Genomic DNA, 16,457 nt, shown 5'->3' on the forward strand with positions numbered 1-16,457 from the left:
ATAGCTGTAAATAACACCCGCATTAATGACTGGCCACCAACTGGGATCGTTCGAGACTAGCGTCATACTATTAGAGGATGGAGCGAGTGAGCGGGGGGATTTGGTGGACGTATGACGATCGCATTCGTGCCTGATATACCACAATCCAGCGCTTACATTACCAAACTGAGACTTGAAACCTTTGAAGGATGATATCTGATTAAGATTGATCGAAGTACAAAGTGTTTCAGCCTAACTTCCAGTAGAAAATCAATGTGGCATCCGGGGATACCGCATCAAAGGTAGTTATGGACATGAGCGGGCGGGTCCGAACAGGTCTTAAAACGAGTACACTGGTTCAGTGTGCAAACATAGCGCATCGGACGAAGCTCTTAGCTGGTTGGTTGATAGCAAAGATAGTTGATGTTGGATCGAGAAGTTGTTTGATGCAGTGCAGCCTTAACCCGGGTTATAACTGGAACCGTTTAACGGACGATTTGCGTTTTGGGACGGTCAATTGAGTGACTGTCATCCGTCTATTCCATGAGCAACTGACGCAGGTAGCAAAACACAAAAAACAATACGCACTGTCACAACTAAATAAAATCACTGTGAAGGTGAATGATTGCTGAACTTAACCCAGGCCATAGTGCCTGTGAATTTGTGTAGCAAATCGTCCATATCTGATACTGATTCTTCATCGTTTGTCTGCTCGCCTGCTCCTTCCATCGATCGCTGTTGAAGAAGTCGAATACGGCGAACGCGACTACGGCGATTGTAGGCAGCTGTATCGAGCGCCTCAAAACAATCTACAAGAAGTTCCCATAAAGACCAATCTATGTCCAATTCAGAAGTTGGGAATTCCGGAGGTTGATAATCGAAAGCGTTTTCCAGAAAGAACAACTTCTTCTCGTCACATGCAATGGCGTCTAAAGTCGCTCAATCATCGAAGGGGCGCGATCCGCGTGGTAGAATGACTCCCTGCCTGTAACGCAAGAAAACCCGGGCAAAAACCCGCATAAAAGACTCCAGATCATGGTGATACAGGTGTTTGACTTCGCCTCGTTGAGCCTTTGCACTGAGAACATCCAGCGCCATGAACGGTACCGTGCCCGTACGCTCGTTGCCCCGAGGACCCACTACATTCGCCGACGACGATAGATCGTAGTCGTTTAGCACACCGATCAGTTTGCCGTTTTTCCTGTACCACATCAAGTTTCCAGGGGTGATATCTTGATGATAGACACCTTCCTTCCACAGATTAAGGTGACCTGCACGCTATGTCAACGAAGAGCCACATAAATTCAATAAAACATATACACGGGATACACTGACGCCAGACGTCGAAAAGCTCTTTGCCGTGAAGCTTCGTGATGAGGTGGAGCTTGCGGAATGCGAGAATGTAGAGCACGTGACTGCCCGTGCTGGGTTCTGGAACGCGCAACGCTTCTCGGATGGCGGACGTGGGGTTCGTAAACGTGTGGTACCAGAGGAATTGGTGAACATAGTCTTTTACTGTATCGTGCAGCTTAGCGATCTCCTCAACTTTTTTGAGGATCTCCGGCTCGCTAGTGCGATCCGCCTCCCCCCAAAAGATCTTGGCCATCACCCAATCCTGGACGACGCCCGAAGAATATATGTCTCCAGCGGAGGCCTGTCCATTGCAGACCGGCACAATTTCCATGGGGCACTTTTGCACGAGCTCAGGCTGTTTAGTCTCTGGAGCGCAAGAAGCGCGCTGCAGGAGGGCTTCCAGCATGGCATCTGTCTTACATTGCTTAACCTGCTCGATGTCCCGCTGAATCCACGGGTGGACCTCTTTAGCCCTTGATGGAATGTTAGGTACTACTCAATAAAAACAAGAGAGGTGCGCACTGGATACCGACCACGCCGATGTTCTCGTTGACGACGTGAGCCCCACGGCTCTTTGGGGTGTATTCTATTGTGCTGGAATGATGAGCTAGTGCATTGGCCCGTGGTGGAGTAGACGATGTGCCTGTCTCGCTGGCAGGGGAAGCGTTCAATGATTACGCTGACTAAGTGTTGAGCAGAACTGGTGAGGTGGAGAAAACTAAGACCCGGAGGACAAGAAAGACGACTGCTTCCTGCTTGCCTTATATCTGGTCGACCAATGTGGCACAAATGTGGCCCATCGATCAGTCTGATGTGGAACTGACGTGGCGGTTGGGGACCTACAGTTCGACTCCGACGACGCGTTCCCGCCAACACGCGCACGCGCACGGGACCCTGACAAGTCCTGGACCCTTGGCGACCTTAACTCTGACGAAAGATGCGAGATTGCGCTGAGGAAGCCTTGAATGTCCAGTCCAGGAATTCCAGCCGCATGTGGCTGACAAAGTGCAGTGTTCCTTGTAGCTGAAATCGAGTGACGCATCTCAACAGCCCGGCGTCCAGCACGAGCATGGACCGTGGTGTCATGATTAATGTCCTAGAACGAGCTTTCAACTTACAATTCCACAATGAGTATAACGCAGCGCTTCCCTCCTTCTCTAGTACGCGACATCGCTAGACATAAGTAAGTCTAGATCTCTGCTGAAGGGAGAAAATGTATCGTGAAGGTTGCAGATGAGGATATACTTAGGTGGGAACTAGTGCCGGAGGAGGCTTTCGTATGGAGTCTACAGCAGGAAAATAGGAGGACTGATACAAAGACACCACAACTTTGGGACAACTGATGACTAGCTTTGGACTGCCTTGATTTCGCTGGAAACAGCCTTTCCCAGTTACTTAATGACCAAATTTGTGGGCGATTCTGGTTTCTAAGGAAGCACAGCCGAGTCCGGGGGTTGAAATCGTAGCGGCGCTGGGAAACGCCAGTCCCCGACTTCAACTTCAAGAAATGACGACGGATTGGTAGTAAACAGTCTATCGATATAGCAATCAGGCGCTTCGCAGATCAGATGCAGCACTACTTGAAATTTGACAATAGTATTCGAGTGACTCGAACCAGGCTAATCATCATCAGCCTCCAGCTCAATGTCAAAGATGTCATGGCTCTCCGTCAATAACTTTGAGTTCTTAGCAGGTGACTGACCTCCGAGCTCGTTAGTAGTCTTCCTTTTGCCTTTGGGATAATGGAGAGCTTTCTTCGTGTAGGCTGCACATGGCAGCAACTGCATACGCCGAAATGACTGCTTTTGAAACAGGCATCGGTCATTCCCGCTCTCGATCTGTACGAATATCTCTCACCTCTGCCAGCGCATTCTATTTGCATTCTAGATGGACTAACATGTCCTTGACAGAGCGCGAGACAATTTCCTGTGACAAACGTCCAGTAACGAGCACGCCAAACTCATGAGCAAGAATTTGATAGAAAGCAGCCTTATCTGAGAGTAAATAACAGCTCAAGAACAGAAAATATGCCAGATAAACGTCACCCAAAACACTTGCTCCAGCATGAAATAGGTGTAGTGCGCGTTGCCGGGCATGATTAGCGAGTGCATCACACGTTTTTCGATGAGAGAGCTTGTTGTAGAGTGTGCGATAGCGTGGTGCTAATCGAGGAATACATGTCTAGATGTCAGTGCGTTTCAGCTTCTCTAAACGGCGAGGAATATCATCAACAGATGCTGAAATCCACTGTAAAGACATGGCTTAGAGACTTGCACAGCTGCTGGATCGAGAGCAGGAGGTGCGCTGATGATAGGAGGAGTACCTACTAGAGTAGTTGCCAAATTGAGACCGTACAAGTTCTGAAACTCAGCAGCAAGTAAAGTGCCCCGTGATCTTGTGCAAGCAGGTGGGACTGATGCGGTCAAGAGACTCTTGAAGAGGATATCATCTGACATGCTTGCGAGCTCTGTGCGTCGAGAAGCGAAATGAGATACAATTGCATCGACACTGCGTTCTTTATTTCGCGCGTCGGATCTTTTAGTACCAATACGCCGTGCAACACCACGCAGGACAGGCGCGGACAAAGCAGACAAATTTTCTGCACAGCAAACATCAGTGTAGGAAAACCATCGAGGATCATCTTTTAGTCTGGACATAATGCACGAGGCAGCAGTTGGGAGGGGAGAGCCTTGTTGAACAGGTTCTCGATAATTCTTGAAGCGTTTGAATACACTACAGCACACATATGCAGCAGACTCGAAATGCGCGCGACTGAAAGTCATCGAAATGTCATCCAGATGAACAGGCAGACATACTCTATCAAAAACTACAGCCACTGTGACAGATCGATAGAGGGGACCACATTTGAGACATGTTAGAATGGGAGGCGAGCGATAACTGTAACCAACAGCAAAAAAATTCGGCAGTTGCATATATAAGTTTATCATATTGTCGGTAGCATAAAGCATAGTAAAAAAGAGGATATGATTGTATATCATGAAGGATGTTGTGAGGTGGGCAATCTTTAGCATCGAGTACTCGAGGCGCCGTACTGGGGTGTTTCGAGAGAAACACAGACATTCTGGAATCTGAATATTATCAAAAACAAGCACACAGAAAGAAACCGAAAAGACATACACACAAGTTTAGCTATAGAGACGATAGACTTCGATCGATCAACTGTACAGTTTTTTCGAAAGGGTTCCCACGCATCGAGGTATAGGTGCCTGGGGATTTGGATCCGACAAAACCCTCCTCCCACTCCGTGGGAAGTCGGGGATACGTCAGAGTATCCAGCTCCGCAAGAATTCATACTTATTGTAGTGATTTGTTCGCCCAAAGTTTAAACGGAAGTCTAGAGTAGACAGAGATAGGATATGCTGATTGGCAGAAAATAGGAACTGGGGTGGTGATGCATACGAGTCTGTTTCATGATGGAGGACTTGAATATATTGGGTGCAAGCTAGTTGCCAGATAGTCAGCAAACAGAAGGACTCTTTGCGTCCCTTAATGGCTCGGCAAATACCTATCTGAGTTTGAAACCATACTATCATAGCATTGCCACACCGACCAATAAGGCCCATTAATAGCGCCCATGATGGTCCATCCAACTTGACAAGGCAATCGATGTTTCCAACAAGGCCGCCGAGTCGTGCCCGAATGACAAGACAAGTTACGCGTTTTATTCCAGGCTGTGCATACCATACACTCACCGTTAAGGACCCAGAGCTGGCATAGCGCTGTCGCGAAACGCACGGATTCTATCACTCCCTCTCTGGATTTAACACTTCCAGAACTTTCAACATATGTCTCTCGTACATAAATGAGTACCACGACAAAACCTGGAATAAACAAAAACAAATTCTCCCGGTCCCTGCACACTACCCCCCATCGCGAATCAATCATATCGAACATCTCCTGCGCTATACACTACTGCTAGTTAACACTTGGACGCGCTCCTGAAAAGCAATTGAAGTCATAGCGGTCGCCGTATCAGATTTGGCCACGAGTTCAGCGTGATATTCTCGAACACCGAGGATTAGGCGTGGTCCCAGCACAAACAATCCCACAAGCTCGAATATCTCAGCGAAACCTTCATAAATCTGAGCGTCCAGGGTATACAAGTCCTATAGAGGTAATGAATGATGGTCGCATGCAAGTATAAGTCGATGACAGCTCGACATACCACTAACAGCGTTGAAGACATGAAACCGATCTGGAGGCAAGACATAGCCAAAAAACTAGCACGTGCAAAACTTCAGCGGAACAAGGGGATCGCATTCACATTATCAGCTCACCTCACAAAGTAACTCACATGAGTTTTCATTAGCACCGTGTAACAGTCACCGATAACACCTCTCGTCGAGTGTTGTCGCAGTTCACGGAACTGCTTTACAGCAATCCAGACCGCGAGACACAGTGCAACGACCTCCCATACAGTAGAAAGTATCCAAGTCATGGAATTAAGAAATACGGAATCTCCCCCGTAGGTAAATATGCACTGGTAGGTGCCGGAGAGAACGTATTCCTCTGGTATTTTTCAATCAGCCTGATGCACTTAAACATTTCATACATAATCAAAGCTTACCCCCTGACATCTGCATCGTCTGTAATGCGACCATCACTACGTTGGCGATTCTGATGGGCAGAAAAATGACGACGAGAAAAATCAGCACCTTTCTGGATCGCTGATACATGGCATGTAACCGAGCGATCATGATGACTTGCATGGTCTTTCAGTCAAGTCAATATCACGGAGGTGCATAGCTCACCGCCCAACATTGCATTTACAACGTTACTCGTCCAACTAAGTGCGTTGTTTATGACAAGGCCTGACAAATGCAGCAACATTAGTTATCAGCTTCGGAAGATCACAGGGTCTAAACAGACTCACAACTGTAGGAGTCGTTATGTTGAATAAACGAGTGGTTCGGGAATATCACTCACCCCTGCATAGTAGTTCAGTGTTTCGACAGGAACGGAAGGTATCAGTGTGGAATACTCACTGTATCTGTCATGGAAATAGTTGGAATACTACCTATATGCCGCCCGTCACAAGAAAGAAACAGAGTCTATGCGAGGAGACATACTCAAAATGTTCATTCTGATTATGAGAGATGGATGATGAGAGCAACATCAGTGGCTTGAACTTCCAAACATACACAACCCATCCTATTCCAACATAGCGCACCTAGGATATTCTGAAGTCAGCAAAACTTGGACTTGCTAAACATCAATACCAAAACACAAGGTACATACAATGAGATAGAGAAAGGTCATCAGGGACCAGCGTTGCCTCTGCCGCAAACAAGTTGTATTTTCACCTCGTTCTTTCGATGTGGGAGTCCGCTCACCCAGATCAGTTCAACCTATAACACAATTCTAAGCAAGTTGGCTCCTCCAGTAATCGGGATTGACGTACCTCTTGTCCAAACGTAAGCGCTGAGAATACTATAAGGATATCAGTGGTTCTTTCATCCTTTATCTTGCTCACCCCAATCGTATATTAGTCCAACAGAGGCGGCAACTGCGAAATTGGAGTGAAGCTGAATCAAATTATCACCGTCATCATGCGGTTGACTCTCCACGAACGTGTAAAATAGCTGTAAATAACAACCGTATTGATGAATGACCACCAACTGGGATCGTTCGAGACTAGGGTCATATTATAAGAGGATGGAACGAGTGAGCGGGAGGATTTGGTGGATGTATAACGATCGCATTCGTGCTTGATATACCACAATCCAGCGCTTATATCTGATAGATCGAAGTACAAAGTGTTTCAGCCTAACTTTAAGTAGAAAATCAATGTGGCATCGGGGGATATCGCATCAAGGAACCGTCCAAAGTTTAGGTTGATTGTGAGACCTTCATGTCGTATGTCATACGACTTTATTTTGTTTTTAGCGACGAAAATGTCATCCGGAGCTCAACATGACACTCAGCGACATGCACAGGGTTAGCACTGCGCCTCTATGCGTTTCGGTACTAGTGACCTAAAAAAGAAATAAAAGAGTACGAAGTCTATCAAGGGTAGTTGTAGACATGAGCGGGTGGACCCGAACAGGTCTAAAAACGAGTACACTGGTTCAGTGTGCAACCATAGCGTATCGGACGAAGCTCTTAGCTGGTTGGTTGATAGCAAAGATAGTTGATGTTGAATCGAGAAGTTGTTTGATGCAGTGCAGCCTTAGCCTGGGTTATAACTGGAACCGTCTAAAGGACGGTTTAAGACGTATTGTATTTGACCGTTTTGGGACAGCCAATTGAGTGACTGTCATCCGTCTATCCCATGAGCAACTGACGCAGGTAGCAAAACACAAAAAACAATACGCACTGTCACAACTAAATAAAATCACTGTGAAGGTGAATGATTGCTGAACTTAACCCAGGCCATAGTGCCTGTGAATTTGTGTAGCAAATCGTCCATATCTGATACTGATTCTTCATCGTTTGTCTGCTCGCCTGCTCCTTCCATCGATCGCTGTTGAAGAAGTCGAATACGGCGAACGCGACTACGGCGATTGTAGGCAGCTGTATCGAGCGCCTCAAAACAATCTACAAGAAGTTCCCATAAAGACCAATCTATGTCCAATTCAGAAGTTGGGAATTCCGGAGGTTGATAATCGAAAGCGTTTTCCAGAAAGAACAACTTCTTCTCGTCACATGCAATGGCGTCTAAAGTCGCTCAATCATCGAAGGGGCGCGATCCGCGTGGTAGAATGACTCCCTGCCTGTAACGCAAGAAAACCCAGGCAAAAACCCGCATAAAAGACTCCAGATCATGGTGATACAGGTGTTTGACTTCGCCTCGTTGAGCCTTTGCACTGAGAACATCCAGCGCCATGAACGGTACCGTGCCCATACGTTCGTTGCCCCGAGGACCCACTACATTCGCCGACGACGATAGATCGTAGTCGTTTAGCACACCGATCAGTTTGCCGTTTTTCCTGTACCACATCAAGTTTCCAGGGGTGATATCTTGATGATAGACACCTTCCTTCCACAGATTAAGGTGACCTGCACGCTATGTCAACGAAGAGCCACATGAATTCAATAAAACATATACACGGGATACACTGACGCCAGACGTCGAAAAGCTCTTTGCCGTGAAGCTTCGTGATGGGGTGGAGCTTTCGGAATGCGAGAATGTAGAGCCCGTGACTGCCTGTGGTGGGTTCTGGAACACCGAACGCTTCTCGGATGGCGGACGTGGGGTTCGTAAACGTGTAGTGCCAGAGGAACTCGGGAATATAGTCTTTTACTGTATCGTGCAGCTTAGCGATCTCCTTGACTTTTTTGAGGATCTCCGGCTTGCTAGTGCGATCCTCCTCCCCCAAATAGATCTTGGTCATCACCCAATCCTGGACAACGGCCGAAGAATATATGTCTCCAGCGGAGGCCTGTCCATTGCAGACCGGCACAATTTCCATGGGGCACTTTTGCACGAGCTCAGGCTGTTTAGTCTCTGCAGCGCAAGAAGTGCGCTGCAGGAGGGCTTCCAGCATGGCATTCGCCATGCACTACTTGACCTGCTCGATGTCCCGCTGGATCCATGGGCGGACTTCTTCAGCCCTTGATGGAGTATTAGGTGCTACTCAATAGAAACAGGAAAGGTGCGCACTGGACACCGACCACGCCGATGTTCTCGTTGACGACGTGAGCCCCAAGGCTCTTTAGGGTGTATTCTATTGTGCTAGCATGATGAGCTGGTGCATTGGCCTGTGGCGGAGTAGACGATGTGCCTGTCTCGCCGGCAGGGGACATAACGCGAAGCGTTCAATGATTACGCTGACTGAGCGTTATGAGCAGAACTGGTGAAGTGGAGAAAACTAAAAGGACAAGAAAGACAACTGCTTCCTGCTTACCTTACCATCACCACTCCTACCTTATCTTCCTCCAAGGTTACCCACCTGCGGAAAAGACGTCTCGGAAACCTATCGTATATGGCTAGCACATATGACGTTTCACGCTATATACGAACCAAAACATGGAGATGAAGAACCCAGTGAATGCGCTCTGACCGAGCCTTTCTAGGGACCTCGCAGAACTCTGTCAATAGACCGGTCTTCCAAATGATTTCAAAACCTTTTGCAGAGTTAGCGGTGAGCTAGGGCAAATGACATATGGAGATGTGCTACACTACGAACAGAGCTGACTGCGTGTGCTCGTCGCTGACTAAGCTATGGAGATGAGTCCGAGAGGCTGCCTCTTGCCTCTTTGTCTGTCTCTAGTCTATGCCCTTGGGACTGGTCCAGCAGATACCGGCATTGCATCGCACTTGCACGCAACCTTCCTCGTAATGTGCCATGATCCGATATTCAGTACTGTCAAGCTTCGAAAGTTGAAGCGTACCAGGTCGGCTGCGCTTCAAGTTTCGAAGTTGCAAACACGGTCTTTGTTTCTATCGGCATTACTCATATCAACGTTCTGTCGCAGGGACTCTGTTCTCGGGATATCATGAGTAAGTAGAATATGGGCGTTTGATTAGTCGCTTGACCTCTTTCAGCCAACCAAAGTCGGTGTCTGGTCAGGCTCCTTCACACCACTGCTGGAGAGGTAATGGGGGCGGTTTGTGGTGTCTGGCAACCTGTCATCATTCAGACCCTTCTCGGTTCCCTCGAACGACTTCAAACCCTGAGCGAAAAAAAGTCTGGACACCCTCGCGGCATTCAGAATGAAAAGACCCCGAGCCGTAAGATAGAGTTGCCTCTTGTGCTTCATTCTCCAGCTGGCCATAGGGTCTTCGTCCACGCCGGTCTGTTATCTTCCCACCCGAAGTTCCAGGCTTCCGATCCTAGACAGCCTCTTTCCCATTGGCCTACCATGGATGACCAACCTGACATTACAAAACTGCGTAATCAACAGGAGCTTGCAGTCCTCACAGAAATTCCCGAAAACAGATATCCATGGACCGTAACGAACATCAAAAGTGTCACGGATAAAGGATTTGTGTCTCCTAGTCGCAGAAAGGCGACACCCTGGTCCCAATTGTGGAACGACACCATGTCAAAGTGTTCAGGAAATTCAGGTACGAATGCGGGTGAAGCATACCAGCCAACCTCGTTTCCATGTTATCCGTTTACTGTCGTCTACGAACATCCTTCAGGCCGCGGGTGAGATATAAGCGGCGGTCGATTGGTCTGGACACTGGTTGTGTGAGTGAGACAAAATTCTTGCACTGATGATTTGACTGATATCATGCGCGCAATCACAAGATCGATTTCGGAGACAATGGACAAGCGCGCATCGTTAGTGTATCATGTGCATAATTATCTTACCAATTCTTCATTTAGCTTTCTTCCTTAACGAAGGTGAAGGCCCGACGAGTGTAATTCATATTGAACGTCTCCCATGTTACACACTACTGCTAGTTGATATATGTACACACTCTTGGAAAGTAGTTGAAATCATACTAGGTCCTGCATCGGAGTCAATCACGAGCTTAGCGCGATATTCTCGAACACCGAGGATCAGGTTTGGTCCCAGCACACTTGACTGCACAATGATAAATACTTCAAGAAAGCTAAAATAAATTAACGTTGTCGGGGAATATGAGTCCTATGGAAAATGATTAAGCGTGGTTGCATGCAGAGGTCAGTGACAGATTGGCATACGTTTGGCATCGTTGGCGAAAAATAACCTAGTAAGAAGCAAACAATCACAACAAAGCTAACATATGCAGAACTTCAACAGAAAAGAAAACCACATTCACGTTATGGGCTCACCTCGCAAAGTAACTAACGTGAGTTCTCATTAATACTGTGAAACAGTCCCTGACAATACCTCCCGCCGATTGTTGTCGCAAATCACGGAAGTGCTTTAGAGCAACCCGGACTGCAAGACACAGTGCGAAGATCTCCCACACAGCGGCGAGTATCCAAGGGATGGTGTCCAATTGTTGGGGACCGTAAGAAACGCACTGATAGGTGCCAGAAAGAACGACTTGCTCTGGTATTTGTCAATGAGCTGAGGCACTCAAAATCTTTCATCCATAATTGAAGCTTACCCGCTGAAATATACCTCATGTTTATTGTGAGCATCACTATGTTGGCAATACCGATGGCCATGAAGACGACAACCAGGAGTACCAGCACCTTTCTGGATTGTTGGTACATGGCATATAACCGAGCAATCATAATGACTTGCATGATATTTCAGTCAAGTCAAATATCACTGAGGTATTGAAACTGCGTAGCTCACCACCGAGTATTGCAATTAGGACCCATGTCGTCCAATATAGCGCAAAGTACATGATAAGACCTGACACATCTGGTCAGTAAACAGCCTCGGAGGATCATGCACTCCACAAAAACTCACAACTGTAGTAATCATTATGGCGGATCAGCAAGCTGTCAAAGAGTGTCGCTCACCCCTACAGTTTATTAGACGGGTATGGAAGGGAAGGCAACGGTGTGGAATACTCACTGCATCATTCAGCGGGATTATCTGAACAACCACTGTATGCCGTTGGTCAGAAGCAACAAACGGTGTGTGTGAACAAACACACTCTGTATGTTCATGCTGATTGTGAGAGATTAGCACAATACCGATCTTAGCCTTCTAAACATACCCAGCACGTATTATTCCAATGTAGCGCGCCTAGGATATCATCACATCAGCTCAACTTGCTAAGCACGCTTATAGCAAAGCTACATACACTGAGATACAGGACAGTCATCAAGGACCAGCGTTGCTTCTGTAGCGGATTAATGGTATTTTGATGTTGTTCTTCGGACATGAGACTCTGCTCACCCAGATCAATTCGACCTATGAAACCATTCTTAGAGAGATGGCTGCTCTGGTAATGACACCAACGTACCTCTTGTCCGAATGCAAGCGCTAGAGAAACCATCGTCAGGAAATCAATAGTTCTTTCATACCATTTTGCTCACCCCAATCGTATATTACTCCAATAGAGGCAGCAACTGCACAAACGTAGCAAAGGTTAGATCGACACATCACCGTTATCATCCGACTGACTCTCCACGGACCTATGAAATAGCTGAAAATGATATGTGAATTGATGAGCGGCCACCAACTGGGGTCATTTGAGATTATGGTCATACTATCAGTGGATGTGGGTGAGTGAGCGGCGAACTTGGTGGACGTATGACGAGGGCATTCGTTCTAGATATACCACCTTTTATCGCCGAAACGAGTACCATAGGGATAATATTTGTCCGTCCGTCGATTGCAGTGGAATAAGGGTTTTTGCAAGGGGAAAGGCAATAACTTACACAGCCACGCACTACAAGTTGGAAGGTTGAAGTGAACATCCTGATTTCGGCGACTAAGTTGTTTCCATTGCCATTCATCCCGGCTTCAAGCTAGGCTCAGGCCGTATGCCGAGCCGAGCCTTGAGGCCTCGAGGACGGCCCATGAAGGCTTACAGCCGTTTGCAGAACGCTAGCCCAGTCCCAAAAAGAAAAGATGAGTCGGCAAGAAGTCAAACCCCGAACTTTCAACTCACAATTGCGATCAATCGCATTCCTACTACTATAGGACGTTACGGCCATTTGCAGAACGCTAGGCCGATCCCCAAAAAGAAAACATAGATAAGTCGGCAAGAAGTCAAACCAACGAACTTTTAACTTCCGACCAATCTTGTTCCTACTATGGAACCACTGCGGCTGGAGAAGTAAGGGGAGCCGCGGTCTGCGGTGTCTCCGGCTGGTAACCTGTTATCATTCAGACCTTTTGGTTCGACCGACTTCAAACCCCGATACCCTCACGACATTCACAGTGGAAAGATCCCCAGACGCTACTCAACATGTTCGCTTCAGCAGCCTTCACCGAGCGGTAAGATATGCTTGCTCCTCCTTTCGTCATTTTGTTTCCTTCGTTAATGTCTGTCCTTCATTACTGTTTTCCTTACTCTGACCCATTAAATGTGATGGATAGTTTTATTCAAGGATGCACTGCGGTACGACCGCGAAGCCTGCCTGTAGCCGTAAAATGAGTTGGAGTGTCTTGTAGGTTAACGTTGAGATTTGGGTGACGAGGAGGAGATCGAACCGACAAAGATGAAGGTAGTAGAGGAGTAAGGGAAGTGAAGCATGCGAGTAGCGGGTATACGGGTAATGCTCGGTTGTGTGACTGCAACGTCATTAAGCTGAAGCGAACATGTTGAGTAGAGTCTGGGGATCTTTTCATTGTGATGAGGGTGTCCGGACTTTGTTGGCTCAGTGCTTGAACTTTGAATTCCGACTGATAACAGGGTACATGAATTCCGGCTCCCAAAAGCTCCCGAAAACAAGGTAGTATGTGCGTCATCTCACTTACAGCAAGCTGGTCAAGACCTCCAGCACCGTTCAGTAAGGTATTTTCTGCTCGTGTACTTATATGGTTAAGCACCTTGCCATCGCGCGTCTACATGGTACCCTGTTATCAGTCGGATCTTACAACTCAGTTCATTCGAACAACTTCGAACCCTGAGCACAAAAAGTCCGGACACCCTCACGTCATTCACCATGAAAAGACCCCAGACTCTGTTCAACATCTTCGCTTCCGCTTGTAATGTCGTGGCCGTCACTGAGCAGTATCATTCCACAACCTCTGAGACTTGAACAGAGGATAGATGCCGTGTGTGCCGAGGAGGAGATTGAATTACATTTGGCACACGCTTTTGTAAGGTATGGCCCACGCACTTTCCGCTAACGAAACGTGACAAAGTGTTACTTTTGTTTGAAATGTTAATGGCAATTGTAAAACACCTATTTTGCAAAAAGGAATCGCGCAGGGTTCTTTGTATTTACACTGCGCACAACGCTGCGCGGCTGGATTTTTGAAAAAATTGAAATTGAAAGTGCCATTAAGAAAATGAATGTTATGAGCCCTTTTGAGCCTTGTTGTTGCGTGACAAACTAAGGGAGAACACAAAATTGGTACGACATTCTCAAACCACCACGGCACAATGCCCAAACAGAAGCCCCCTCCACCAGTGAGCAAGATTTGCAGAAGAATGTCGTTGATGTGCTTGCGTCAGTCAGCGTTGAGCAAATGCGCAAGTGAGTTGAACTTTTCATTTTTGTTTGCTTTATCTCACTCGAAATCATTCAGATATGCACGCCGATCTCGTAGATTCATGGATGGCTATCACAAAGGTCTAACAGGAAAGCAAGCTGCCTGAGGCACTAAGATATATAAAGGACATCGCTCGAGTCCTCCCTAGTTCCATTCTGGCGGAACTCGAGAATGCCGGGCTCTGACTATTCCACTTATTTCTAATATAATTCACCGTTTAATAGTCTACACAACTCATACGCTACACAATTGTACTAGTACTGATGCGTCCTGTGTTCTTATTTTGCTTCTACATCATTCGAGCGTGTTCTTGTCCACGATGATCATCTACTAGTGTTTCGGGTCACAGCTAGTCACATCGTGTCACATGCCATCACACGTTAGTGGAAAGTGCGTGAGCCATACCTTAGCGCTGTAGCCCCTCAGCGCAACAGAGTAACCATTATCGTAATGGTTTTCTGACATCTCTATAAGGTGTTCGTTATGCCCCGGGTTGAGCACGACGTTGAATTGTTATGAACATTTTGCATATCAGCAACAGTGGACATATTATGTGGAATAATATCCGGGTCTCAACATATCCTCATTCCCCCACATGCTTCCTCCCCCCATTTTTTAACTCCAGTTTCTTCGGTTCGATCTTCTCCTCGTCACCTCTTCGATATGTTAACGTTTTGCATTTTTGGTGTATTAGCTTTCCTTTATTAACACTCTGTAACAAATGCAGACTTGTTGATATGCACACACACATAACATTCAACTCTTCGAGCAGACTGGTATGTGGGCCCGCAACGTACTCACTGTAAACATCTGTCGACAGCTTCCGCATGACTCCAGCACCCCAATACCGTTATACTGGGTGATACCTCCACCCTCTGCGAGTAAGTGCAGTATCTCCTGCAGACAAACTCACTAGTTTATCAGCGAGGATGCTAGTAGAACCACTGGCGACGCGCACATCAGCAGATGCACGGTGGTGTTGTCGCACTAGCGGCACCGGCGCATGCGCAGCTATGGTAGCATTTGTATTAACAGAGCCTAAATACTGACGTGGACAGGGAATACTATTACCTGTGATTCGACGACGACGACGAATAGACACATTACGGACGGCGCCACCTCGCTGGGGATGCACCACTGCTGAACTTGGAGTGCCGTTCCGATGTAGCTTGTCGTTCGGCCATCAGTATGTATGCAGGTTGCGATAATATGTACTATCCATTTAAGACATGTTACTGATGTTTCAGCACGGTTGGCGGTCTGGCAAATAATGATGGTTGTTACAGTAAGTCATACTTATACAAGGCAGACGGCAAAATTGTGAGGCTACAATATCCTGCTACCCCAAGGAATCCACATAACGAGTCTGCACAGCCTCCTTCCTCTTTGATCCTACAACTACGGTGAGACCCCGACGACTAATGTGCGTTTAGGCACGGGATGTCACGATGGATGGATGATCAATGATGTAAACAATTGTCTAGGATGAGACATTGAGTTACTGGATGATGTGAAACAATAGGAAAAGACGACTTACAAGCAGCAGGAATAAATAACATAATTATTGTGAACTCAGCGGAAGGGACAGCTAGGTGAGTGAGATCCGCGCCAGCCACAGTGGCAGCATTGATTTGAGCTGAAGTTCATGCAGGAGTCATCATCAGATGAAATGTGCATTGACACGGGAGTAGCATGAGTGCAGTGATGCAAGTTTGATGATGATGGCTCGTCGTTTGAGAATGCAGTCTTGGAAGACATGCAAGCAGTATTGTCAGTAGAAGCACGCATTGTGTTGAGAGTACACAAGGACTAGTAGTTCTCAGGTTTTGCTATGGAAGAGAGTTGGCAGGCTGAATGATTAAAGAGAATGAATTTGCTCCACCTTTTATGCGTTTTCGTTAGGGGCGGTGTTACAGCTACATCTAAATTAGACCTGCTCGAACTGAGTTGAAAAGTTGTTCGAGACAACGCAGATATAGTATAGTCAGGGGCCCTCAGGGCAGGTAGTTCGTGATACCATATCATGTTCAACTTGAAACTTAGCTGTTATCTACTGCCCACTGCTCGGTGACGGCTAAGACATTAAGCTAAAGCGAAGA

General features: G+C 47.0%; 6 protein-coding genes across 6 annotated transcripts; 1 reads left to right on the forward strand and 5 right to left on the reverse strand.

Annotated features, from left to right (window-relative positions):
• Positions 1 to 740: 740 nt before the first annotated feature.
• On the reverse strand, positions 741 to 1,950 carry DFJ58DRAFT_88001 (uncharacterized protein). Its single transcript, XM_041394522.1, has 3 exons — positions 1,855 to 1,950; positions 1,300 to 1,805; positions 741 to 1,250 (listed from the first exon to the last, which is right to left on the reverse strand). Exons 2-3 carry the CDS (start codon positions 1,736 to 1,738, stop codon positions 919 to 921), a joined length of 771 nt encoding a protein of 256 aa, XP_041239192.1. The 5' UTR covers positions 1,739 to 1,805; positions 1,855 to 1,950; the 3' UTR covers positions 741 to 918.
• Positions 1,951 to 2,812: 862 nt separating this feature from the next.
• Positions 2,813 to 3,929, reverse strand: DFJ58DRAFT_809980 (uncharacterized protein; the record flags this gene model as incomplete). Its single annotated transcript, XM_041391378.1, is given in 6 exon segments — positions 2,813 to 2,876; positions 2,891 to 2,925; positions 3,002 to 3,102; positions 3,113 to 3,326; positions 3,378 to 3,465; positions 3,660 to 3,929. Coding segments are annotated over 3 exon segments (480 nt in total), but the record flags the coding sequence as incomplete, so codon positions are not given.
• Positions 3,930 to 5,436: 1,507 nt separating this feature from the next.
• On the reverse strand, positions 5,437 to 6,156 carry DFJ58DRAFT_88131 (uncharacterized protein). The gene is made up of 2 exons (XM_041394553.1): positions 5,921 to 6,156; positions 5,437 to 5,862 (listed from the first exon to the last, which is right to left on the reverse strand). Exons 1-2 carry the CDS (start codon positions 6,060 to 6,062, stop codon positions 5,627 to 5,629), a joined length of 378 nt encoding a protein of 125 aa, XP_041239194.1. The 5' UTR covers positions 6,063 to 6,156; the 3' UTR covers positions 5,437 to 5,626.
• Positions 6,157 to 7,687: 1,531 nt separating this feature from the next.
• Positions 7,688 to 9,099, reverse strand: DFJ58DRAFT_732763 (uncharacterized protein; the record flags this gene model as incomplete). The annotated part of the gene is made up of 5 exons (XM_041386210.1): positions 7,688 to 8,010; positions 8,074 to 8,352; positions 8,402 to 8,819; positions 8,865 to 8,907; positions 8,957 to 9,099. The coding sequence occupies 5 exons, from the start codon at positions 9,097 to 9,099 to the stop codon at positions 7,688 to 7,690; spliced, it is 1,206 nt and encodes a 401-aa protein (XP_041239195.1).
• Positions 9,100 to 9,894: 795 nt separating this feature from the next.
• Positions 9,895 to 10,452, forward strand: DFJ58DRAFT_666954 (uncharacterized protein; the record flags this gene model as incomplete). Its single annotated transcript, XM_041382589.1, has 1 exon — positions 9,895 to 10,452. One exon carries the CDS (start codon positions 9,895 to 9,897, stop codon positions 10,450 to 10,452), a length of 558 nt encoding a protein of 185 aa, XP_041239196.1.
• Positions 10,453 to 15,604: 5,152 nt separating this feature from the next.
• DFJ58DRAFT_708226 (uncharacterized protein) lies at positions 15,605 to 16,116 on the reverse strand (the record flags this gene model as incomplete). The annotated part of the gene is made up of 2 exons (XM_041383776.1): positions 15,605 to 15,838; positions 15,896 to 16,116. One exon carries the CDS (start codon positions 16,114 to 16,116, stop codon positions 15,931 to 15,933), a length of 186 nt encoding a protein of 61 aa, XP_041239197.1. The 3' UTR covers positions 15,605 to 15,838; positions 15,896 to 15,930.
• Between the last annotated feature and the right edge of the window lie 341 nt (positions 16,117 to 16,457).

Source organism: Suillus subalutaceus (genome assembly GCF_016647625.1).
Source record: "Suillus subalutaceus strain FC151 chromosome Unknown DFJ58scaffold_132, whole genome shotgun sequence".
In the NCBI taxonomy this organism is placed as follows: domain Eukaryota; kingdom Fungi; phylum Basidiomycota; class Agaricomycetes; order Boletales; family Suillaceae; genus Suillus; species Suillus subalutaceus.